Raw genomic sequence first — 26,287 nt, 5'->3', positions numbered from 1 at the left:
TCAGCAGCAGGAAGACAGGCTAACTTCCTGCTCTCTAGCCCAGGCTAGTGAGTGTGTTAGTGACCCAGCTAACCCAAGGCAGACCCCCACAAAAATGAAAGATTTAACCAGGTCAATATGACTCACTAAGACACTGGGCAGCCCATCACTGAACTCCATCCCAAATTAGAAAGACATGGAAATAGTGGGGGGTTGGGCAAGAGAAACCTTCAAACAGCAAATACTGTAATTTACAACAGCATCTGAAAAGATTAGTAACTCTGCTGTAGACCCATCACAAATCAAGCAATTAGAATTTCATTCATTTTATTGGCTTATTTGGAAAAAGCCCTGAATTTAGAAATACATTTCAAGTTCCATATAAAATGTAAATTTTCGAAGCAAAAAAAAACAAAACACGACAGTAATTTTGAATTAGAAAAGTTCATAGTCTGATAGGGAGAGATTCCTGCCAGTCCTTAGTAAGGCGAGCAGGGGAACCCCTCCCTCACACTCTCGGCTCAGTTTGGGGAGCTGATGGCTTTAGCTCCAGTCTCTAGATGAAAACAGGACGCTCGGGATCCTGTTGTGCAACATGAGAAAAGCGCCTCGTCACTGCCCTGGACTTGGCACCGACTTCGGGAAACACGAGTCACTGCTGTTGGCTCCCTCTGGAAGTTTCTCCTGGGAATTGGTGATGCCATTGCCGGACACCTTGCTCCCTGACCCACTCTCAATGAGGCAGGGCTTATTAGAGCTGGAGACGATGCCCAATATCGGGAGGGTTGAACGATCCCTTCTCCAGAGGAGATTCCCGGGATGTGGGATTTCCAGGGAAGCTTCTTGTTCATTTCTCCGTCAGTTTCCAAGCTGACCGGTTCAATAAGCGACAATGGGTCGGACCCAGATGCCCAGTTTACTCAGGTCTGTGTCCCGGCAGACGTGGCCCGGAGACGCCGCCTGCTCTCTGGGGGAATCGGCTTTGCCTTTGCTCAGGAGGCCGCTGAATCCCGAGCCGAAGACGCTGACCAGGCTGTGGATGTTTGAGGTTTCCATTTCCTGGCCCGGCCTCCGGGTAACCTCCTCCTCCTCCACCACCTCCACCTCCTCCAGTCTGGCTCTCTTCCTGGGCAGACACTCAGACTCAGCCCAGTCCCTCTGATCCGAGCCTTTCCTCCGCTTCCTGCTCCTCTCCGGCCCGCATACCCGGCCCCGGGGCCTCAGCCGCGCCTCGTCTGGGGTTAACCCGGGGGCTGCAGTCACTTCCACAGGCCGCTCACCGGGGCAGCAAGTCGGGCAGAGAGGGGGATCAGAGCGGCCAGCCTGAGCGGAGCAGTCCTGGGGCGGCTCCGATACATTGTATCCTTCAGAATGGATACATTGGGCCTGGATACACTCCCCGGCCTGGATACACTCCCCGGCCTGGATACACTCCCCGGCCTGGATACACTCCCCGGCCTGGATACACTCCCCGGCCTGGATACACTCCGACTCCGCTGGAAACTCCTCGCCGCCGGGGTCCGCTCTCAGCCCGGCTCTGTTCTCCCGCTCCTCGGGCCGGGGTTCGACCTCCATGGCAGCGGCCTCGGCCTCGGCCTCCAGCTTGTCCCCTTGGCCGGCCTCCTGCTCGGCTCTCACATTCAGGTAGATGTCCCGGGCGCTGCGCAGCACCAGCGACAATAAGAGGCTCTTGTGGAGCCGGATTCCTCCCCTCTGGAGCCGGGAGCTGTACATCTTGCCCAGGGCCACGGCCATCACCCGCTGAGCTTCTATCTTCACATCCATGGCAGGAGGAGGAGAGGGTGGGGGGGGGAATATTAACCAGGATACCGGGGGGGAGGGGGTTGTTTGAATGGCAGACAGTGAAAGAACCTCCTCCCTCTACTGCTGCCGCTCTATCAATCGTCACTCCCGGCTTCAGCCTCCTTTTATATCAATGAGTCAAACTGCAGCCGCCCCGCCCAGTGTCTCGCTCAGTAACCCCCAAAACCGGGGGCACAGCCTCCCCCTTTCCCCCAGCCGGTACTCCCCCAGCCAGCCCTGCCCCAACCTCCCAAATTCCTCTCTCACCCCCTCCCCTTTAACCCAGCTTCTGGGATTCGTCCCCTTTCCTCACTTGCTCCATATATGGTCCGGCCGGATGGCACCTCGTCACTTTCAAAGGGCGGCGGCGGGGGGGAAACGGGTAGTTTCCGAGTCCATATTTGGCAATGGTTGGAAACTCCCTGTAAATCTGCCTCCAAAATCCAGTTCCAGAGGCAAAAGTCGCGCCCAGTTTACAAAAAAAAAATCAAAATATTGAATATTCTCAGAGTCAAAGTGTTTGAATTAGAAAGGGGAAACCCAGTCGGACTTTTACAACATTGTAGATGGTTCAAGAGAGTCGTTTCCACCAAAGGATCTGGTGACAAAGCAGAACAAATCAGTCTTGAAAAGTCTCAAAGCTAACACTTCCAATAAGGGTCAAAAGTATATGTTTTTTTCCGGACAGAAACCCAGTCATTTCCTGCTGCTCTTTCTGACATCTCTCCAGGGGAAGTTGTCAATGGACATCACGGGGTTTTACAGACACATCTAACATTATCCTTTACTTGTTCAGATCCTTTAGTTTGGCAGCTTTGCTTTTTAAACATGTTCATTTTAATCAGCTCATCTGTCTGTTTATAGCAGTGATGCCCTCACAGGTAGGCTGAATTCTTGTCAGTGACATTTATTTAGAGATACAGCATTGAAACAGGCCCTTCAGCCCACCGAGTCTGTGCCACCCATTTATACTAATCCTACATTAATCCCATATTCCTACCACATCCCCACCATTCTCCTACCACCTACCTACACTAGGGGCAATTTATAACGGCCAATTTACCTGTCAACCTGCAAGTCTTTGGCTGTGGGAGGAAACTGGAGCACCCGGCGGAAACCCACGCAGACACAGGGAGAACTTGCAAACTCCACACAGGCAGTACCCAGAATCGAACCCGGGTCACTAGAGCTGTGAGGTTGTGGCACTAACCACTGCACCACACTGGTCATCCACCAATCTATAGAATCTTCCCTCCACTTCAGTGTGGAGTGAGGTTGAGCTGACTGAGGGAGACTCAGACTTGAGATTTGGCTAGTTTAACAGGGTGGGGGTGGGCACTGGGGAATACTGACCCTGACATTGGTCAATCCAAAGGCAGGTGACAGAAATCCATGGAGTGAAATGGAGGCCATCCCTTAAAGCTGGGTCAAATGATCTTAAAACACTTGTGGGGGGGTCACGAATCTCCATGACCCCTCCCCCAATGGCTCTGCCTCTGCTCCAATTGACCTCAAGAGTGGTAGGGGTGACTAAAACTAGAGGGCATAGATTTAAGGTGAGAGGGAGGAGGTTTAAAGGGGATCAAAGGGGTAAATTTTTCACACAAAGAATAGTGGGTATCTGGAATGAGCTGCCAGAGGAGGTGGTGGAGGCAGGAACAGTAGCAACACTTAAGAGGCATCTGGACAGGTACTTGAATGAGCAAGGCATAGAGGGATATGGAATTAATGCAGGCAGGTGGGATTAGTATAGATAGGCATTATGGTCGGCATGGACGCAGTGGGCCGAAGGGCCTGTTTCTATGCTGTACGACTCTATGAGTGTGCCTATTTAAACTGCCTGCCCACGAGGAGAGACATTGAGTGCTGACCATATAAGGACAGTTGCGGTTGATCTCCACCTTCTCAGCAGCTTAAAAATATATAAGAAATAGGAGTAGGCCATTTGACCCCTCGAGCCTATTCTACCATTCGATAAGATCATGGCTGATCTGATTGTGGTCTTATCTCCACTTTCCTGCCTGTCTCCCATAACCATTGACTCCCTTGTAGATCAAAAAACCTCACAGACTCTAGACAAACAACAGCACAGTCTGAAAAATATACAAACTCATTGACATCTCAATTGTATGGTTCCATTGAAAATGACTAAAATTAGAAATATATTCTGTACAAAAGAACTCCCTTAAAGCAGTACCTGTCCATACCTATTAACATTTAGGAAGTCAGCACATCAACAATGAAACTAGTTGGTGACTTTAACATTAGTAATGAACACTCATTATTCCTGGAATGATAATATAAAGTGAGGGGTGACAGTGCTTAAATAAGACTTCTACATATAAAATCTAATCACGAGGAAGGACAAAGTCACAGCTTTCATGGAAAAGTGGATGGAATTGCAGGATAGGGAAGTTCTGGAAAAATCCTGCTAAAAAAAAGCAGCTTAACTTTTTCAGTCACGCTAAACCGTTGGGTCCAATTCCCAATGAGTAGAAGTATCCATTCCCAAAATGACAGTAATAATTCTGAATTCCATTTCATTTTTCCCACCGGAACAGATTCTAGAAAAATATATTTGTATTTATTTTGTCCTTTTAATACTGTCAAATATCCTAAGATACTTTGCAGGAGCATTATCAAACACAACTTAACATTGAGTTACATAGGGAGATATTAGGACAGGCGACCAAAAGCTTGATCAAAGAGGTCGGATTTATGGAGCGTCTTAAAGGAGGAGAGAGAGGCCGCGAGGTTTAGGGAGGGAATTCCAGAATTTACAGCTCAGGCAGCTGAAGACAAAGTCACCAATGGTGAGCGATTAAAATCAAATAACCTTATTACTTTAAAATAAACTGAGAAAGTAGAAATAATAAATGGTAATAGTTTAGTTTAGTTTAGAGATATAGCACTGAAACAGGCCCTTCGGCCCACCGAGTCTGTGCCGACCATCAACCACCCACTTATACTAATCCTACACTAATCCCATATTCCTACCACATCCTCACCTGTCCCTATATTTTCCCTACCACCTACCTATACTAGGGGCAATTTCTAATGGCCAATTTACCTATCAACCTGCAAGTCTTTGGCATGTGGGAGGAAACCGGAGCACCCGGAGGAAACCCACACAGACATAGGGAGAACTTGCAAACTCCACACAGGCAGTACCCGGAATTGAACCCAGGTCGCCGGAGCTGTGAGGCTGCGGTGCTAACCACTGCGCCACTGTGCTGCCCTTAATGTTGGGATTGATATCAGGAAGTTCTTTATACACGATGAAATGTGGATTTGAATGTAGAATACTGTAGACAAAAATCCCTGGACTCATTTAGGTAACAATTCTTGAATCGTAGTATCACAGAAAGTAGCCATTTGACGGGTGCTGGCTGTTTGGTCGAGCTATGCAATTAGTCGCCATACCATAGTCCTTCAAAGTCTTCCTTTGGACTATACGTCCAATTCTTAATCGGATTTTAAAAAACTTGCATTTTTATGGCACCTTTCATGACCTCAGGACATCCTAAGGTGCTTTGCAGCCAATGAAGTATTATTGAAGTGTATCCACCGTGGTAATGTAGGCGGCAGTCTACTTGTGCACAGCAAGATCCCACAAACAGCATAGTGATAATGACCAGATCATCTGTTTTGGTGATGTTGGTTGAGGGATAAATATTGGCCAGGTGACTGGGGCGAACTCCCCTGCTCATCTCCTAAATACCAAGTTATTAAGGCAGATGAGAAAGTGGATGGAAACTAAAAGCTCAGGCCTCCACACCAGGGGCTGGAGCTGTTTAAATGGGCTCCGATAGTTTTCAGCAAGCTGATCTTTTATTTGATGTTGAAGCTCAGTCCTTTGTCATGTGATGAGGGAGTACTTCCCGGATGGTATTGAGTGGGACTGGCAGTGGGAATTGTGCATTGTGGAAAGATAAAGATGTCACTGGAGGATCCATTTTTTGTGGTGAGAGGGTAAGTTATTAAGCATTGCACCTTCTTTTACTGGGAGGATGTAGCTGGCAGCTACAGGGGAGGTTGCTTTGCTGGGTTTAATGAGCTGCTGCAACCACTTCCTTTTCCTGTTGAGTTAAAAAGGGTTTTTAGGAAGTTCTCAAGCCTCCCCACACTCCCTCCTGTTCATTCCCATTCCCCACTATCCCAGAACTGCAGCTTCCCCAGTTTGCTGGTCAGATTTTGCCATGCAGGAGGATGTCCTGTTCCCCCCCCCCAGGGTGGGATCTTTGTAAAGAATTGAACAGACTCCACAAATCACAGATCTGGGAGAACAAGTCACAGCATGTGAGGAAGCAGGAGTTTGGAAGAAGTTTTGGTGGCTCCTGGAATGTGAGGGGCGATTCCCCAAGGTGGCACCAGCCAGATTTCATTCTGAAAGAAAGAACTTACATTTCTTTATTTACTGCTTTTTTTTTCACAACCGCAGGACGACCCAAAATAGTTTACAGCCAATGAAGGCATAGAATCATAGACTGGTACAGCACAGAAGGAGGCCATTTGGCCCATTGAGTCTGTGCCAGCTCTTTTATAAAGCAATCCAGTTAGTCCCACTCCCTGTTCCTTCCCCATCGCTCACAAGATTTTCTCTTTAAAGTATTTATCCAGTTCCCTTTCGAAGGCGACCACTGAATCTGTATCCACCATCTTTATCAGGCAGTGCATTCCAAATCCTTACCACTCGTTAAAGTTTTTTCCACAAGTCGCCTCTGGTTCTTTTGTCAATCACCTTAATCTGTGTCCTCTGGTTATTGACAGTCAGCCACTGGAAACCGTTTCTCCTTATTTACTCTATTTAAACCCTTTGTGATTTTAAACACCGCTATCAAATCTCCTCCTCGTCTTCTCTGCTCTAACTTCCCGTTGGAATGTAGCTCTGTCTCTCCATCTATCTGTGTAATGTGATGCACAGGATTCTATTTTGAGAAGGTTCTTCCTTTGGTGGAGATGGGGTAAAAATCCACAGGGAGCGTGGGGGGGAGGGGGAGCGTGGGGGGGGTTAAGGAGGGGGAGCGTGTGGGGGGGTTAAGGAGGGGGAGCGTGTGGGGGGGTAAGGAGGGGGAGTGTGTGGGGGGGTAAGGAGGGGGAGCGTATGGGGGGGTAAGGGGGGGGTATGGAGGGGGAGCGTGTGGGGGGGTAAGGAGGGGGAGCGTGGGGGGGGGTACGGAGGGGGAGCGTGGGGGGGGTACGGAGGGGGAGCGTGGGGGGGGTACGGAGGGGGAGCGTGGGGGGGTAAGGAGGGGGAGCGTGGGGGGTAAGGAGTGGGGGGGGAAAGGAGGGGGAGCGTTGGGGGGGGGAAAGGGAGGGGGAGCGTGGGGGGGGAAGGTGGGGAGCGTGGGGGGGGGAAGCAGAGGGAGTGTGTGAGAGAAGGGGGAGCGTGGGGGGGGGGCGGAGGGGGCGTGTGTGAGGGGGATTGTGGGGGAGGAGGGGGATTGTGGGGGAGGAGGGGGAGTGTGTGAGGGGAAAGGAGGGGGATTGTGGGGGGGAAGGGGGGAGGAGGGGAGTGTGTGAGGGGAAAGGAGGGGGATTGTGGGGGGGAGGAGGGGGATTGTGGGGGAGGAGGGGTAGTGTGTGAGGGGAAAGGAGGGGGATTGTGGGGGGGAGGAGGGGGGAAGGGGGGAGGAGGGGGAGTGTAGGGGCTGTGACGTTAAGACTAATCCCATCCTCACTCTGTGTAGACTTGTCAATGGAGTCACTGGATCTCAGTAAGGATGATGCTCTTCACTTCCTCCCAGGAAGAGTTAACAAGCCGAGGAACTCGCTGTTGCAATGTTGGCAACGATGAAATAGTTGGCGGGTTGTTTCACTAAAATTCTTGATCCAATCTCCTGCCCAAAATCCATTCTCCGCTGCTGCGGTGTGCGCTGTACCAGGTGGAAATTTCTCTGGAAGGTGTCACATGGTTTCGCTCTCCTCCCAGTCTCCGGGGTTTCTGATTTAGATTCCCCTTCAGGTGGGTGCCTAGTGCAAGCCCGGGGTGGGGGATGGGGGTTTTTTCCATTGGAGGAATCAGGTCTCCACCAGCTGCTCCCCGGCATCTGCCTTCCAGCAGTGGGAGTAGAGTGGGATCGTTGACCCTCTCCGGTCTCTGGGGGAAAGAATACCCCCTCTTCAGATACTTCAGCATAAAATCCAGGCCCATGCTCCCAGTGCAGTACTGAGGGAGTGCTGCACTGCTGGAGGTGCCGTCTCTCTGATGTGATGTTAAATCGAGGATCTGTCTGCTGTCTCAGCTGGGTGTAAAAGATCCATCCCTCAATAAACATCACTAAAACAGATTACCTAGTCATTATCACATTGCTGTTTGTGGGATCTTGCTGTGTGTAAATTGGCTGCCTCATTTCCTACATTGCAACAGTGACTACACTTTAAAAAGCACTTCATTGGCTGTAAAGCACTTTGGGACATCCTGAGGTTGTGAAAGGTGCTATAGAAATGCAAGTTCTTTCTTTACTGTCAGATTGCCATCTATGGCATCACCACCACCAACACTCGTCTTCTTCCTGCCCCTCCCCCTCTCCGCCCCCTCCCCAGCCAGTCCCTCCACGACTGCCCTGGTTAACATGTTCTGAGATCTCTTCCTTTGTTTGCAGAGAGGTTCAGAAGGCAGTGAACACAGCTCGGGGACTGTACCAGCGATGGTGTGAGTTACTGCAGGATACACAGAGTGTCAGCAAGGAGGAGTATGACTGGACAACAAACGAACTTCGCAACAGCCTGCGAAGTATCGAGTGGGACCTGGAGGATCTGGACGAGACCATCGATATCCTGCAGTAGCAGCTGTGCACTCTTTTCCATGTATTGTTAAAAATCTGTTTTCTGCCCTCCTCCTTGGCGCTGACCCTGACTGGGGTACTGGTCCTGAGGTGCCAGCTGCCTCTGCCAAGCACGTGAGCCTCAACAGGCTATTCAACCACTGTAGGCATCACAGCCGAGCCTGACCATGTCCTGTCCTGTCCTGATAGTAACACTAGTTACACTTTCCCATTGGGACAGTGATTTGCAGCAGGAGCCCTAGTTGAATCTTCCCCCAGAGGTGCTGAGTGGGAATTGTAGCCTCCCCCGACACCCTACCCCCTTGCTTACCACCAGCCCGGCTGAGAGCAGCAAACTTGGGCCAGGAATCTCACCTGGGATTGTCTGCTGTGTATGGCTCCGTCAACACCAGTCGCCATGGTTACCCTTTGAGTTAAGGGGGGAATGCTGCGTGTGGGGACAGCCCTGGCAGGCGGCTGCTGTCTGATTGTCGGTCAGTGTACTGTGATGAAGATCACTCAGTCACTGCTGAGCTGGGGATGCAGAGGCTGAGTCGGCAGGTTGCCAAAAGTAATGCAGCAAGTTTCTGAAAATGAACATAAAGGGAGTCATCAAAAATCGGCCAAAGGTTAAATAGTAACTGGCAGGAATTGTTGGTGCAGGAACAGTGGGTGTGTCTGATTGTCTGTGTATATATCAAATATATGTGTAATCTGTGTGAGACTAAAAAGGACACTGAGGTGTTAAAAATGTCTATAACTCTGTTTCATATGGTAGAACATTCTCATATGTTTGATGAGTCACACTCCTCAGCGCAGGACCCAAGTGTAGTCCTGCTCTATGCTGAGTTGGTTCATAGAACCAGAGAAACTTACAGCATAGGAGGCCACTCAACCCATCGTGCCTGTGCTGTCTCTTTGAAAGTTCTGTCTTGCTTACTCCCACACCCCTGCTTTTTGTCTGTAATCCTGTAAGTTCCTTATCCTCGAGTATGTGTCCAAAGAACAAAGAACAGTACAGCACAGGAACAGGCCATTCGGCCCTTCCAAGCCTGCGCCGATCTTGATGCCTGTCTAAACTAAAACCTTCTGCACTTCCGGGGTCCCTAACACTCTATTCCCATCCTATTCATGTATTTGTCAAGATGCCTCTTAAACGTCGCTATCGTATCTGCTTCCACCACCTCCCCCGGCAACAAGTTCCAGGCACTCACCACCCTCTGTGTAAAGAACTTGCCTCGCACATCCCCTCGAAACTTTGCCCCTCGCACCAGCCTGCGAAGTATCGAGTGGGACCTGGGGGATCTGGACAAGACAATCGATATCCTGCAGTAGCAGCTGCAGCATGACTTGCCAATTTTTATACTCTATGCCCCGACCAATGAAGGCAAGCATGCCGTATGCCTTCTTGACTACCTTATCCACCTGCGTTGCCATTTTCAGTGATCTGTGGACCTGTACGCCCAGATCTCTCTACCTGTCAATACTCCTAAGGGTTCTGCCATTTACTGTATACTTCCCACCTGTATTGGACCTTCCAAAATGCATTACCTCACATTTGTCTGGATTAAACTCCGTCTGCCATTTCTCCGCCCAAGTCTCCAACCGATCTATATCCTGCTGTATCCTCTGACAATCCTCATCACTATCCGCAACTCCACCAACCTTTGTGTCGTCCGCAAACCTACTAATCAGACCAGCTACATTTTCCTCCAAATCATTTATATATACTACAAACAGCAAAGGTCCCAGCACTGATCCCTGCAGAACACCACTAGTCTCAGCCCTCCATTCAGAAAAGCACCCTTCCACTGCTACCCTCTGTGTTCTATGACCGAGCCAGTTCTGTATCCATCCTGCCAGCTCACCTCTGATCCTGTGTGACTTCACCTTTTGTACCAAAAGTCTTTACTGAAGTCCATATAGATAACATTCACTGCCCTTCCTTCATCAATCATCTTCGTCACTTCCTCAAAAAACTCAATCAAGTTAGTGAGACACGACCTCCCCTTCACAAAACCATGCTGCCTCTCGCTAATAAGTCCATTTGTTTCCAAATGGGAGTAAATCCTGTCCCGAAGAATCCTCTCTAATAATTTCCCTACCACTGACGTAAGGCTCACAGGCCTATAATTTCCTGGATTATCCTTGCTACCCTTCTTAAACAAAGGAACAACATTGGCTATTCTCCAGTCCTCTGGGACCTCACCTGTAGCCAATGAGGATGCAAAGATTTCTGTTAAGGTCCCAGCAATTTCTTCCCTTGCCTCCCTCAGTATTCTGGGGTAGATCCCATCAGGCCCTGGGGACTTATCTACCATAATGATTTTCAAGACGCCCAACACCACCTCCTTTTTGATAATGAGATGACTGAGACTATCTGCACTCCCTTCCCTAGGCTCATCATCCACCAAGTCCTTCTCTTTGGTGAATACTGATGCAAAGTACTCATTTAATACCTCGCCCATTTCCTCTGGCTCCACGCATAGATTCCCATCTCTGTCCTTGAGTGGGCCAACCCTTTCCCTGGCTACCCTCTTGCTCTTTATATACGTATAAAAAGCCTTGGGATTCTCCTTAATCCTGTTTGCCAATGACTTTTCATGACCCCTTTTAGCCCTCCTGACTCCTTGCTTAAGTTCCTTCCTACTTTCTTCATATTCCTCAAGGGATTCGTCTGTTCCCAGCCTTCCAGTCCTTACGAATGCTTCCTTTTTCTTTTTGACGAGGCTCACAATATCCCGTGTTATCCAAGGTTCCCGAAACTCCCTTTTCAAATTATTCATGGAGTCGGCTTCCACCATCTTTTCAGGTGAAATGTTCTAGATCCTGATAATCTGAGTGAAAAAAATTCTCATCTCCCGCCTCCCCCCCCCATTGTGGGTGGGACAGTGCAGAACCAAACTCTGTAAGACCACGCTTTGGGATTTCAGTAAATGCTGTGAAGTTTTTATAGTGAAATGTGATTTAAAAACTGGTGATCCCTAGTTTTATTGTAATTTACCGGATTTGAGTCTTCCTTTGTGTATAAATAATATTATATGGCCGAGGTTTGCTCTGTCTGTCTCTGTGATGGAATTGACCTTATCACAGGCTCCTGACTGTTTCTGTTATCTTTGCTGAGACGCCAGACTATTGTCCCTTAACTGTTGCAAACGCATTGTGGAATCGAACCCTCGGAAGTTCAAGATCGAGACTGTAGAACTGCAAGAGAGGAAAGCATTTGTCATCAAAACAAGACAAACAGTGAAGGTAGTGTACGGCATGGGTGCTACTGGACACAGCCAGGGTCACAGCGCAGTTAATCATCATTGGTGTTCGCTCCTCCCCCACCACCTGCTATTTCCTGTAAATTTTCCTTTTTCAAGTATTTATCCAACTCGGCTTTGATAATTAGTATTGAATCTGCTTCCACTGCCCTTTTGGGCAGTGAGTTTCCAGATTTACCTGTGAGCGAGGTATTTGGTTTGGGGGATGCCTGAATTTGGTGCCTTCGCTCCTGCTCTCTGAGTCCCTCCTCTGCTGATGGGCTTTGGTTTCTTCATGTACCTTTTACCCTATTCAGGTGTGATCCCTAGACGGTGAATGTTGCTGGGTTATTCGACCATGGGGGTGCTGAACATCACATTCAGGTCCCAATTCTCAACTAAAATGGTGCACTTTCCAACAGGGATAGGAAACAGGAGCTGGAGCCTTGGCTGCTTTCCCCTCTCTCAAACTGTACTGCAAGAATTATCACAATTTGAAGTACTGTGTTTTTTATTCAGCTTTCAGTGCTAATCCACTGCACCCTGAAGGCAGTAAACTGCAAGGTTAAGGAGAGAGAATCTCTGCTGAATTACTGGTGGTATAAAGTGTTTCTAACTAACTTTTCCTTTACCTCACTAGGAAATGAAAGACCACGTTTCCAGTCCTTCTGCCACTGCATTTGCTGAGAGGAGAAACAAACAGGTGAGCAGATTCGGGTCTGCCGTGTACCGTTTCAATTTTCCTTTCTCTCCTCCTATCAGACTCTGATTCTTGAGCTGGTTCAGTTCCACATTCCCCTTCAGCCCTCTGCTGTCTTACCCAAGTGGGAGCTGAGACACGGAATGCTGTCAAACTATTGAACTGCAGTTAAAATCACAGCCAGCATGTTACTATCATTGTCTCACGTTGGACAGTGACGAAGAGTGGGAATTCTGGCTGATTTGCTAGCCCAGGGCTCTGTGGCACAGATTGGGATTTTAACTTAGTTTGGTACAAAGTTAGTTAGCACAGATATTCTGCTCACTAATCTCACACGCTGAACTCTGACTGGTTCTGAGATTTCAAAATTTTTTTTCAAAAAGTTTGAACAAATAACAAATAATTTGAAACTAGTGCGACACAACACAGAGGGAATTTATTGCTAAACATATATTGAATTAACACACTTCCATTTCTGTTGTATGGAGAGGGTGGAGAAACTGGGATTTTCTCCTTCATAAAGTGATGGTTAAAGGGGAGAATTAATCGAGGTGCTCAAAATTATGAATGGTTTTGATAGAGTAAATAAGAAGAAACTGTTTCCGCTGGCAGGAGAGTCGGTTACCAGAGAACAGATTTAAAATAATTGGCAAAAGAACCAGGGGGAGATGAGGAGATTTTTTTTTTTTACACAGCGAGTTGCTGTGATCTGGAACGCGCTGTCTGAAAGGGCGGTGGAAGCAGATTCAATAGTAACTTTCAAAAGGAAATTGGAGAAATATTTGAAAAGGAGACGTTTTAAGGCTAGGGGGAAAGAGCAGTGGGGAGAGACTAACTGGATAGCTCTTTCAGGGAGCTAGCATAGGCTCGATGGGCCAAATGGCCTCCTTCTGTATTTTTGGATTCTATCAGATGATTTGAAAGAAGTGACTTTGAACTAAGAGTATATTTAAGCCATGAGGCAAGTCTATGGTCCTTCTTGGACCCTCTCTCAGTTCTGGGGTTGGTTGAAGAATTGCCTTTCCTCTCGGGCAGTGTAACACACTCTGTTATTTTTACGATGAACTGTTGAGCACTGCAGCTCTTGAGTAGCATCAGTGTTTGTGTGACGGACTGTAATGGGGAAAGCCAAGCCTGAGCTACTCTTGCTGTTGTTGTAGAGTCTGCTTGGAGGCATTGAACACCAGCCCACGGACCAATACAGGCGTCTGGACCAGGAGCTGGCGAACACAAACTCCCTGTACATCGAGGAGCAGCGGGTCCAACAGCGGGTATGTACTCAAACACACGGCTACCTGGTACTTGAGAGGCTGAAATGAAGAGCCAAGGCCTAAAGTGCATGATTAACACCAACAGCTAGAGAGAGGTTGGGTGCAAAAGCCTGTGTGTTAGTGAGGTAACAGGTGAGGAGCTCTGCACTTTGTAATCATGGGAAAGAACCAGCTGGGAGGCAGCAACAATTTGGATTTATATAGCACCTCGAACATAGTCAGCTGTCCCAAAGTGATTTACAGGAGCATTACCAAACAAAATTTGACACCGAACCACAAGATATTAGGGCGGACAACCAAAAGCGTAAGTCAAGAGGTCGGTTTTAAGGAGCGTCTTAAAGGAGGAGAGAGAGGCGGAGAGGATTAGGGAGGGAATTCCAGAGCTTTAGGGCCCAGGCAGCTGAAGGCATGGCCGCAAGTGGTGAAGTGATGAAAATTGGGGATGCTCGAGAGGTTGGAATTGAAGGAGCTCAGAGATCTCGGAGGGTTGTGGGGCTGGAGGAGATTGCAGAGGTAGGGAGGGGTGGGGCATGGAGGGATTTGAAAACAAGGCTGAGAATTTTAAATTGATGGCAGTGTGATGATTGAGGTCAATGCAGTGCTGTCTAACGTCCTTTGGAAACTGCATGTGAACAGGGTTATTCTTGCCCTCTCCTCCCACCAGTCCTGCACAGATTTGCTCACTCTACACAGGCCTGGTTATAGACTCTGTGACTGTGTGTGACTTAGAGACACCCAGTGCATGTACTAACTCCAGGATCAGCGGTGTGACTGCCCAGCTACAGATCTCTTTGTTTTATTGTCTGGATTTAAGCAGGGTGGGGGAATGGGGCAGTCCTAATCTGTACAAGTGCACATCCTGTTGATCAATTGTGAAGCAGCATTTCAGTGCTGATGGTGTAATGGGGAACTGCATCCTCCAAGTCACACACCATCCTGACTTGGAACTATATCGCCGTTCCTTCACTGTCGCTGGGTCAAAATCCTGGAACTCCCTTCCTAACAGCACTGTGGGTGTACCTACCCTACATGGACTGCAGCGGTTCAAGAAGGCAGCTCACCACCACCTTCTCAAGGGCAATTAGGGATGGGAAATAGATGCTGGCCTGGCCAGCGAAGCCCACATCTCAAGAATGGATTTCAAAAGATATTTTAATTTGTGGCCAAAAAGAGACTTTGGTGTGAAAATTGCACAGAAATGATCTTTATTTTTCTGAAGGCCAATGTGAACAGTGATGTAACTGTGACACTTGATGTCCAAACAGCTGATAATGGAGCAACAAGATGACCAACTAGAACTGGTGTCGGGCAGCATTGGGGTCCTCAAGAACATGTCGGGGCGAATAGGGGATGAGCTGGAGGAGCAGGCAGTGTAAGTAAATTAACGTAGTGGATAGATTAAAGTCAGACCAAATGAGTCATGAGCAAACTCCCAACTGTTTTACTTTCATTTAGAAGCCTAGTTAAAAGGGGTGGGTTTACAGAGCCAGACTGAATGGGTAGAACTCTCACCTCTGGGTCAGAAAGTCTTGGCTTCGGGTTCTGCCCCAGAGACTTGAGCACAAAATCTAGGCTGACATTCTGGGTCAGTACCGGGGGAGCGCTGCACTGTGGGAGGGTCAGTACCGGGGGAGCGCTGCACTGTGGGAGGGTCAGTACCGGGGGAGCGCTGCACTGTGGGAGGGTCAGTACCGGGGGAGCGCTGCACTGTGGGAGGGTCAGTACCGGGGGAGCGCTGCACTGTGGGAGGGTCAGTACCGGGGGAGCGCTGCACTGTGGGAGGGTCAGTACCGGGGGAGCGCTGCACTGTCGGAGGGTCAGTACCGGAGGAGTGCTGCACTGTCGGAGGGTCAGTACCGGGGGAGCGCTGTACTGTCGGAGGGTCATTACCGGGGGAGCGCTGTACTGTCGGAGGGTCAGTACCGGAGGAGTGCTGCACTGTCGGAGGGTCAGTACCGGGGGAGCGCTGTACTGTCGGAGGGTCAGTACCGGGGGAGCGTTGCACTGTCGGAGGGTCAGTATCGGGGGAGCGCTGCACTGTCGGAGGGTCAGTACCGGGGGAGTGCTGCACTGTCTGAGGCGCTGTATTTTGGATGAGACAATAAACGGAGGTCCTGCCTACCCCATCAGATAGACCTTAACCATGACATTATTTTGAAGAAGAACAGAGGTGTGCTCCGGCGTCCTCGCCAATAATTATCCCTTAACCAGCATCACTAAAACAGATTACCTGCTCATTATCACCTTGCTGTTTGCTGTGTGCAAATTGGCTGCTGTGTTTCCTAAATTAGAACAGTGACTACACTTCAGAAAGTATTTCATTGGCTGTAAAACCCTTTGGGATGTCCTAAGGTTGTGAATGGTGTTGTAGGAATGTTAGATTTTAATCTTTTGGTGTAAGATGTGACCAGGTCTGAGTGAAAATGGGGAGAAAATATTTCATTACTTGGCACTTGCGGGAATAAGTTAAAAGTTGTTCCCCAGTGGTTGCAGGTTCAAACTGATTGCTCATGTAATGAAGTTTGTTGGTACGTGGGAGGACTTTGCAGAAGTAGAAAATCTCTTCTAATCTGGGGGAAGGAGAAGGGCAAAGAGTAGAATGACTTAAAAGATGAGACCGAGCCCTGGAGAGTGGCCATGATCTTGGAGTTTCTGAAGGAAACACATGGGCAGTTTTGTGACCACACAAGGCTGTGAATGCAGATTATCTTGTTTGTGGGATCTTGCTGTGTCAGCAGTCACTGCTGCTCATTGTGTGTGAAGGGCTTGAGAGGTGATGAGGCTGTCACTGTGAGCTCAAAAAATATTTACATTACCGTCGACTTGCTAATGAAGCAGCTGCTCTTTGTAATCAGAGGTGTTTATTACCCAGCAACTTCCTCTAGCAATCTGAGTATAATGCAAGATAAATGTGTGAACATCACTGTCAATTATTCTTCATACGTTAAGAACAAAAAAGGCCCTCTTACACGCATGATCCCACCCCGAAACCACGTCATCTCCTAGGAGAGCTGAAAAATACAGATTAAAATATCAAAGCAAATATAGAAAAAAAAAGGGCAATTTTCCCACCAAATTAGGGGGTTGAAACTAGTCTGGGTGATCACTCTGGCCCCGACTACTGTCTCTTGTACAAAGTGATCTTGGCCGCAGCCAGAAATAGGCCCAGTTCTCCATCGAAATAATTCACTGCATCGGTGTCCGTCGTGTGAGATTGGCAGCCTGGCGCAGAGGTTCAGTATGTTCCAGGAAAAGAACCACCTCCTGCCTTCTAACGTCGTTTCATTTCCCTTTCCAGCATGCTCGATGAATTTTCCCACGAAATGGATAACACCCATTCACAGCTGGACAGCACATTGAAGAAATTGGCCAAAGTTTCTCATATGACCAGCGGTAAGCCTCCCCTGTGCCTTCTCTGCCCCGCCCTGCTCTCCTCTCCGTACAGGAGGTGGCCATTCGGCCCGTTCCCGCAGTGGTACTAGCTCAGTGTCTGAGCTATCTACTCTTAGCCCCATTTCCCTGCTGTTTCTTCGGATCCATCTTGCATCAAGCATTTAATTCCATCCTAGATTTTCATCGCCCTACCATTGGCGGCCGTGCCTTCAGCTGCCTGGACCCTAAGCTCTGGAATTCCCTCCCTAAACCTCTCCGCCTCTCTTTCCTCCTTTTAAGATGCTCCTTAAAACCTACCTGTTTGACCAAGCTTTTGGTCGCCTGTCCTAATATCTCCTGATGTGGCTCATTTACTACATTACTGTGCTATGTAAGTGCAAGTTGTTAACCTGCTCAAAGCCCCAAATAGCGTTTGAAGTGTTGAGTTGCATAGTGCCTCTGGTCTGATACTGATGGTAACTCTGTTTGCTTGGCAGCTCGGCGTCAGTGGTGTGTGATTGTCGTTCTTCTCATCATTCTGATTGTGGTGCTGGTATTAATCTTCACTCTCTGATCATTGAGCTGGGACTTTTAATTGCGTACGACACAAGTTGCCAAGGGCAATCAGCAACTGGAACATCTGTCATGGGAGAGAGCAGGAGCAATTTACGTGAAGCTCCATTCAGATCCAGGGCAGGGTTCCGGAAATAGCGACTTTTCTACTGTTATTTTTGGACCTCGGTACTGTATTAAAATGACCAAACTTCTCGCACAAATGTGGAGGGGCGAGGAATGTAAAATAATTTTTTTTTTCAATAAGTTAGCTTGTACATTTCAGGACATTACTAGTGGACACGGGGTACTTGCTTTAGAAGCGGACAACTTAATCTCCAGCCTTATGGCTTTTTAATAAATAATGCAAATCAATCTGCAACAGATAACAACAACCTCAGCCTCCCCTTGACAGACAGATCTGCACCTACAGAACGTTAGGATGCTAAAACTGTGTGACATTAAAGGGAATAGTAATTCCAGTCCCTGGATTCCTCTTTGCTGAGGAATGGAGGTGATGTGGGGTCAGGTTTGTATTGGGAAGCACAAGAGATCTGGGCACAGGGCAGGTCTTACAGACAGACTGAAGTCTTGGTAATTCCCTCCTGCTCCCTCTATCTGCAGGACTTGCTCAAAAAGGATTCCCACAGTCTGACTTCTCTTGCAGGACCTGAACCATTTGGCTTTGCAGGCACTGTGCATTTCTCCTCGTGAGTCAGAAGGCCGCAGGTTAAAGTCCCACTCCAGAACACACAATCCAGGCTGACGCTCTGGTGCAGTACTGAGGGGGTGCTGCACTGTCAGAGGTGCTATCTTTTGGATGAGATGTTAAACCGAGTCTTCTCGGGTGGATGCAAAAGATCCCAAAGCACTATTTCAAAGAAGAGCAGGGGAGTTCTCCCCGGTGTCCTGACCAATATTTATCCCTCAACCAACATCACTAAAAACAGATTATCTGGTCATTATCAGATTGCTGTTTGTGGGATCTTGCTGTGTGCAATTTGGCTGCTGTGTTTCCCACATTAAAACAGCGACTACATTTCAAAAGTATTTCATTGACTGTGAAACACTTTGGGACATCCTGAAAGGGCCAAAAAGAAAAATAATTTAATTGCAGATTTCTGACAGTAGTTTTAACTTTGACCACTTCCACCAATGGAGACGGGTAGTGTGTGACTTCAGACAGGACGTTGGAGGTGATGGTGTCCCCACAATATTGCTGCTCTTTTTCTTGTCAGTGGTAGAGGTCACGGGAGGATGTGAGGTGTTGTAGAAGTGACTATGCTGAGTTGCCCCAGTGCATCCTGTAGATTGAACAGAATTCTGCCACGCAGGGAGTGGATGTTTAATCCAGCGGCACAGATTGGGTCTGTCCTGGATAGTGTTAGTCTGCATGAGGGTTGTTGCATCTGCACCTAACCACGTGATTGGTGAGTATTCCAGCATTCTCTTGACTTGAGCTTTGTAGATGACGTAGAGGCTTTGGGCTTCGGAGGTGAGTACCCAATCTCTGCCCTGCACTTGTAGCCATGGCGATGATATTTTAAAAATTCATTCATGGGCGTCACTGGCAAGGCCGACATTTATTGCTCATCCCGAATTGTCCTTGAGAAGGTGGTGGTGAGCCACTGCAGTCCGTCTGCTGTTGGGGAGGGAATTCCAGGTTTTAGATGACAATGAAGGAACGCCCAGTATATATCCAAGTCAGGTAGTGTGTTTGACTTGCAGGTAGTGGTGTTCCCATGAGTTTGCTCCCCCTAACCTCCGAAATCGTGGAGGTGGCAGGTTTGGGAGGTAATATTCATTAACCGTCTGGCCAATAGCGATTCCTCCTCTCTGAGGATGCCGGTGGTGGGTAACATGGTGATGGTGCTGTTCGTTTTGCTGAAACTGATAGCCCTTTAGATAATCTTTTTCCTTTTGCCACACCCCATTCTCCCCCCACCCCAGCCCCTTACACAGCTCTGAGGAAGATCCCAGGTCACCTTCACTGTTCACAATTCATGAATTTGCATCAGAAACCTGACTGTAGCCCTCCTTTGTCCTGTCTGAAAGTGCACAGTCCAGAGCTGGCATACATGGTAGAGGATGCTCCTGTGATAGACTCCTGTGATGCCTTCCCTTCTTTCTGCCTCTCAACTCTCCTCTTGTGAAATAGAAATGTGAGGTTGCAATCCTGAGGAAATGATGCTCACTGTTACTAGCTATCCTCTGCTATGCTAGCTTCTCTGGGTCAGGATCACCTACCAGTCAGATAGATAACAGACATCATTGTAATCGCGAGATCATCAAGGTGTGGTGAGCAGTCACAAGTAGAGCAGGTGGACAGATTGTGACCAGTGAACCCACCCAATCTGGCTCATCAGGCCCAACTAACTCCATTCTAATTGTATTTCTCTGATTTCTTTCTTTGCCTTTTTGAATTTCATGGGCTGGAGACTTGGAAGGGGCTGCCTTAATGTTAACTTCTAAACACTGAAGATATGTTTATATCAGCAACTTCAGATGAAGGGAATTCATGGGCCTGGGATCTAAACTTTGGATGTGGCCTGATAGAAACCCATGTGAACCTCGATGACAAAAAGCTCCTGAGATCTACCAGAAACTAGACTCGGAGTTGTCCAGTTGGCTGTGGCAAAAGCACAGCCTAGGGTGGCCTACACCTCAATGGTTCTAGGTCTGATCTTTAGTCTGTGTTCTGTTAGTGAGCCAGGGATGAGGTTACAGTCGGCGTCAGCAGCTCACTCCGAGGACAGAATCTGGCCAAGGTTTCTGCTCTTGAATATTAACCGTCTCCTCCTTAGGCCTTCACCTAACGAATGGCCTCTCGCGTGAAATGCAGCTGCCATCTTGGCCCAATGGCTAGAAAGTGGGACAAGGAACTGTGTTGACCTGTTTAATAACCAGGCCTCAGTGTCTGCAGAAATGATGGCAGTTGTTGAGTAGAACGTTCACAAGTGACAATGGTGCCATGTAACTTGTGCTAAAGTAACTGATCTCCTTCGATGTAAGGAAGGCTCCTTGTCCATAGCATGGCGATAGAGTGACGGGGACGATGTTCATGCACTCTGGCTGCTGGAATGAAAGATTTTTATGTCCTCTTTAGTATTGAACCAATGTGTTACTCTGCAGGTGTTCCACATTATAATTGCCAGTGTGGTGGTGATTGAGGGTGGTACTGAGCATGAGAACACCAGCTTTCAGTGGCAGTGCATGAATGATAGGGTTTTATTTAACAATCGTAAGTTGGCATGTTTGTTCACTAGGTGATGACCTTCTAGTTCAGGAGCAGGCATTGAAACATCACAACTTAAGGACTGGCAAATTCCAGAAATTAATTTCGGTAAGGTTATGAGAAAAGAACTTTTACATAGACATCGATTGACCTCAAACATGTTTTACACAATGAATTACTTTCTTCAAATGCAGCGATCGTATGTTGGTTGAGGTGCTGGGTGCAGAAACCAGTGTTTTAGCAATTTCACAGTTGTGGATTGTTGCATTAAAATGACTGAAATTTATACACTTAAAACAATACAGTGAAAACTTGCATTTCTGAGCTCAAGTTTAAGGTGCTGATTTTTCACTGGGGATTGGGTGGCGGGTGAGGGTGTTTAATGATCTATAGAAAGGGTCAGCGACCTCGAGAGAGAATTGGGAGAGACCGAGTTGCAACTGGAATGTTTCCAGCTATTGGTTGATTTAGTTGTAACGATGTTGCTCACTAGAAATGCAAAAGGGAAGAGAGTTCAAAAAATGTACAAAAGTATTTGTAATAAAACAGGCATTTAAAATTAACAGCTGATTGCCTCCCAATTGTTATTGTTGTTGCATATTACATAGTAGTTATAGAACAGCGAGGTCTGTGCTGGGTGTTTATGCACCACACAAGCCTCTGCTCATCCTATCAACATATCCTATTCCTTTCTCCCTCATGCACTTAACCAGCTTTCCCTTAAGTGTATCTATGCTATTCATCTTATTGCCTCCCGACCCTGGTTTTTGCCTTCAGGACAGTTTTCTTGTCTGAAGATGCAGCCCCAGCTCCTACCAAATGTTTTTTTTCCCCTTACAGTGGGGCAGTGTCCAGCTGTCCTTTGCTTATCTACACGTTACTGTGGCCGAGATCAGGAACTCAGCCTGGGAAGGACGGAGTAGATGTTAAACTCTTGGCCTATCCATCAGTGGCCTGGCCCAATGCTCTTCCAATAATTGCTGCTCCCAATCATTAACCTTCCTCTCACTCCGCTTCCTGTGATCTTCATTTGTACCACCAGAGTGGTCATCCTGCTTCAGCATTGGCTGGGGAAAGTAGGGTTTTAATATTGTTTTCCCTCTTCCCTCCCTCAGTTTCCTCTGCTCTCTCTCTCCTAAAGGGAGTGGGATCCACAGGAACTAGCCATCCTGTGGTACCAGTCCCAAGTGCCCAAACTTCATGCATCAGTTTGGGGGTGAGTCGAATTAACTCCCAGCCTGTAAACCATAAAATTAGGGTGAACAGCCCAAATTTGGGACACTTTATTTTACTATGGAGAAATGTTAAATAATTTAATATGTTTATTTTTTGTACCATTATTTCTGTGCTTCAAATGCAATGTTTCAGAGTCTAGCATGTGTTTCAATTTCTTTTTTGCCTTCACAACATTTTCTGCATTTTGGTGGCTCATAGTCTAAACATTAAATTATTAATAAAGGTGTCACAACTGTTGAGATTTGTGGGAATACAAGCAACTGAAATAAATTTCAGATATATTTTAATATTCGTATATATTCAGACAATATTTTATTCATCAGGGCAAAAGGCTATTTGACTGGGAGGAGGAGGGGTGGCAAGACACAAGTCCTGTCCTCATCTGATGGTGACAGGTCGTTTGGTTTTCAGCTGATGGTCACTGGAGAGCGACTGGAAGCAACCCACCTTAAGTCAAGTTGGGGATGGGGACAGGGGGCCAAGACTATCTGTAGTGTCTCAGCCATCAGTGTGGCCGAGTCCAGCAAACTTGAGACAAGCTGAGGACGGTCCTGCTCTTTGTGATTCAGCAGCTTTTTATTACAAATAAAGACACGAACTTGATCTGTGGAAGATACAAGTGGCCAAATGATTACTTAAAGGGATCTTATGACATTTCTCTGTCTGCTAATTTCAGTGGAGGTATTAACCCACTTAACACCTGCAGTGAAATAGCAGAGGAAATGTCGGAAGTGATACTGGTCTTGGGTAGTCTCACAAAACAGGCAATCGTGAATCAGCAAAGACTTCACCTGGGTCGGATGGATGACTGGCAGCAAATTCGCTATCACCTGTTTTGTTCAAGTGTCCATTCATTCACTTACGTCACCAACTGTTGCTTCTAGACTAGGCAGCAAGTAACTAAACAAGAAGGTAAAAACTCGTCTTTTTAATAGTCACAGGCTTATGTGATACATAAACTTTACAAGTATTGGTCAATATAAGCAGTAGCTGGAAAAACATTTATGCACAAGTATTTTGTACAAAACTGCTATATTAAAAATGCTGATCGCACAAACTACATACAGATGACACTGATATACATGTAAGGCAACAGCGACAAGCCATCAGCAATGAGTCTGGACTTGTATGATGTTCTTCCCCACCTCCCCACTCTTGAAACTAAATTTAAATTGACAATAGTTAAGCCAAAATAAGAACTATATATACACATTACCCTAAAAATGCTTTTTTAAATTATTTTTTAGAAGCTAATAAAAAAAAAACCTTTCCTCACAGATTACAGGTAAAAGTGCAGTCATCACTTTAGGATGCCCAATGGCAGGTGAGAGAGGAGCTTTAGATGAGAAAAGGGAGGTGAATTTTACTGGCTGGCCAAAATGAACATTGGCAAACCCATTTAACACATTCCCTTTCAGTTCTTGGAGCCCATTCTCAGCAAGGCAGTACACACAGCTAGTCACCTTACTCTTAACCCATAACTCTGGGATTCAAATTATTATTTGTAAATGGAGGAACTGATGAAATTAGACATTTGGAAAAGTTGTATTAAAGCTTGTTATTTCTACTTTTAGAAGTAGTCTACTCTGCCATTATCTGGAGCCCAGATATCTCTCTCTCCTTTAAGTTCTCTTCACCATCTTTCACAAATAATTTTCCATCAATGACTTGCTTATACCATCCTGAGTGTCATATGATAGACATTCTAAATCATCGTCTTTTGAGGTGACAAAGCTAAATCAAGCTTGGTTCTTTCATTAATGAAGAGCCCTAAAGAACAAATGTTCTATGAGGCTGTGGTGTATTCGAAGGTTACTGTTTAAATAAATACACATTACACCCTGCCCTCAGTATTACAGTGAAATCACTTAGTCTTTAACTCTCGTTGTACAGAATTCCATTGGACCAATCCACTTTACATTCACTCTCAGTGTATAGACTTGCATTGTTCAATCCACTTTCCATTCACTCCCATTGTATAGATTTCTGTTGATGTAATCACTTCCCATTCACTCCCATTGTTTGTAGGTTGATTAAGTCTCTTCCCATGCGTTCCCACTGTATACGATTCCTTTACCGAAGCACAAAGTTTTCCCTAATTTTGGGTTCTCACATACTTGTAGTCAGTGCCGCAGTCAGTAACCACTTGCACACTAATACTTCTTAGATTATTTTTGTATAAAAGTCTCTGAATTTGGATCCAATGACGGTACAAGTCATTTTTAAACACACTGAGCATTGATATTTAATTGATCTTTTCAAGTGTCCAACATAATTTGATTGTTCTAGTGTTTAATATTAAGACATCCTTCATCTCGGTTGCACCTAAAATTAATCTTTAATTTTTTCACTCTGATGAATTCCAGGGAACCAGATCACTGAGTGCAAATTGAAAAGTAATAATTCAGCTAATCAATTCTGATCGCGCCATAGCTCCCCCTCCGATCGCCAACTGTTATTCTTTGTATATAAAAAAAACTATTTTGTTTTCAGCTGAGGGATGCTTGTCCAATTTCTAATATCCTTTCCTGTTTCAGTGTCAGCATCAAGCACTCCTAGGTTGGGTCACAATGGTTAGATACTAAGTCACACTCCCTCTACCCAGCCCCAATTACATTTCCCAAGTCAGAGAGTAGGTTCACAGTGTCTAACTAAGGGCACTTTTGGCCTGCATGCACAAATAGGCAGACAATGCTTTCATTTCACTCGGCTGAGCGGGATTGGAAGATGGGAGTCTCCCTGCAGTGTATCATTAAGTGTGAGAGGGGCGAGAGCTGCAGTGATACTGGTGTCTGATTCTGCAGTACATCACAGGAACCACATCTGCGGCAGGTAAGCAGGAAGTAATCTACAGGCTGTGTAGCACTCGGTGACTGTAACCGGCTTCATACACTCACTGTCTTGCTCTTAATGTGCATGCTTTACCTTGCAGGAGTTTGCAAAAGTGAAGTCTTGCAAAGGTTAGCAAACAGTTGTGCAGCCTGTTAATATAATCCAAATACAGTATAGCTATTCTGACATTAGATATCACTTAGGCACAGACACACTTTTACACCAACTCTCCCTCCAAAAGGACTTTTGGAATCTATACCTGGATTGGGTAGGTATGAGGAAGGCCTAATAGCTCCCACTTCATGTCAATACAGCCTTTTTCTCTCTTCCCTTGCCTGTCCTTCCTGAAGGCACTGCTTCTGGTTAGTTCTGTAGCTGATGGACACTTTACCCATGTGGATATTCTTCACAACTGAGTGTGGGCAATCAGTGCCAGCAGGTCGCTTGGCCTCAGCGAACAGGCTCCATCCTATCTTCCCCTGACACACACACACACTTTCAGCAAAGGTCGCTGAACAGCAGTCAGACATGGAATCTCTGGCTGATGTTAAATGCCCCCACAATCTTAGCTCAAGGGCATAAAAAGCCAATTGTGACACTTCCTGGCAGAGATCAACACACTCGGGACAGCCTCAAGATCAATCCTAGGCCTTCCTAGATGCGTATGGGTCACTTACTCTCTAAATTTACCAGGTGATTGGGGGAAATCCCTCTCTCTTCTTGATGAGCTGCAACCAGATAGTTCTGCTCTTCACCAGAAGGCATCTCCCTCTGTGACCGCCCTGGCTCATTGTTGTCAGTAAACCTCCAAACTCACATCCCCATGAGGGACTGGCGTATGAGAAAAATAACTGTCAACAGTCCCAATGTGCCAAACACACAAAACAAAATCCCTATCGGACAATTTCTTGCTAGAGTACAAGTCTCTCCTCCCCTCTTTCAACCTCTTGGTTGACCAAATCTCATTAGGGTTGCCAACTTTGGTTGGATATATTCCTGGAGGTTTCATCACTTGACCTCCTGCCCCCATGCTCCTGCTGTTGGTCGCCCAACATGTCAATCCTTGCGGGCTCTGTCCTACCCTAGCCAACTGGGAAGCGAACAGACTCTTCATTAGCTAATTGCAGGATTCTTGCCAGCCTTTCTCCCCCCAATCTCCAATATTGTTATAACTAATAAATGAAAGTATTGAAACAAAAATTTTAAAATAAAAGCAATTTTTTTTTAGTGCCCTGATGAGTTTTCTCCTGGGTTTGCTTACAGTAGAGTGCTGAGAATAATTTTCAATTGCT

At 46.9% G+C, this 26,287-nt stretch overlaps 2 protein-coding genes across 3 annotated transcripts; one reads left to right on the top strand and one right to left on the bottom strand.

The window, feature by feature from the left end:
• Positions 1 to 289: 289 nt before the first annotated feature.
• Positions 290 to 1,931, bottom strand: LOC137355763 (immediate early response gene 2 protein-like). Of its 2 annotated transcripts, XM_068021263.1 has the most exons (2): positions 1,456 to 1,931; positions 290 to 1,401 (listed from the first exon to the last, which is right to left on the bottom strand). In XM_068021263.1, exons 1-2 carry the CDS (start codon positions 1,762 to 1,764, stop codon positions 859 to 861), a joined length of 852 nt encoding a protein of 283 aa, XP_067877364.1. In that variant the 5' UTR covers positions 1,765 to 1,931; the 3' UTR covers positions 290 to 858. The 2 variants fall into 2 exon arrangements, with proteins under 2 accessions (XP_067877364.1, XP_067877362.1); XM_068021261.1 differs by having other exon boundaries at positions 290 to 1,928.
• A 3,721-nt stretch (positions 1,932 to 5,652) lies between these two features.
• On the top strand, positions 5,653 to 22,450 carry LOC137355762 (syntaxin-6-like). Its single transcript, XM_068021260.1, has 8 exons — positions 5,653 to 5,754; positions 8,388 to 8,557; positions 11,707 to 11,801; positions 12,438 to 12,500; positions 13,658 to 13,768; positions 15,034 to 15,140; positions 17,067 to 17,161; positions 17,638 to 22,450. Exons 1-8 carry the CDS (start codon positions 5,720 to 5,722, stop codon positions 17,712 to 17,714), a joined length of 753 nt encoding a protein of 250 aa, XP_067877361.1. The 5' UTR covers positions 5,653 to 5,719; the 3' UTR covers positions 17,715 to 22,450.
• Positions 22,451 to 26,287: the final 3,837 nt, after the last annotated feature.

Source organism: Heterodontus francisci, chromosome 43 (assembly GCF_036365525.1).
Source record: "Heterodontus francisci isolate sHetFra1 chromosome 43, sHetFra1.hap1, whole genome shotgun sequence".
NCBI classification, from domain to species: Eukaryota; Metazoa; Chordata; class Chondrichthyes; order Heterodontiformes; family Heterodontidae; genus Heterodontus; species Heterodontus francisci.
The sequence above is the reverse complement of the archived record's forward strand: the minus strand, read 5'-3'. Positions and strand labels throughout refer to the sequence as shown.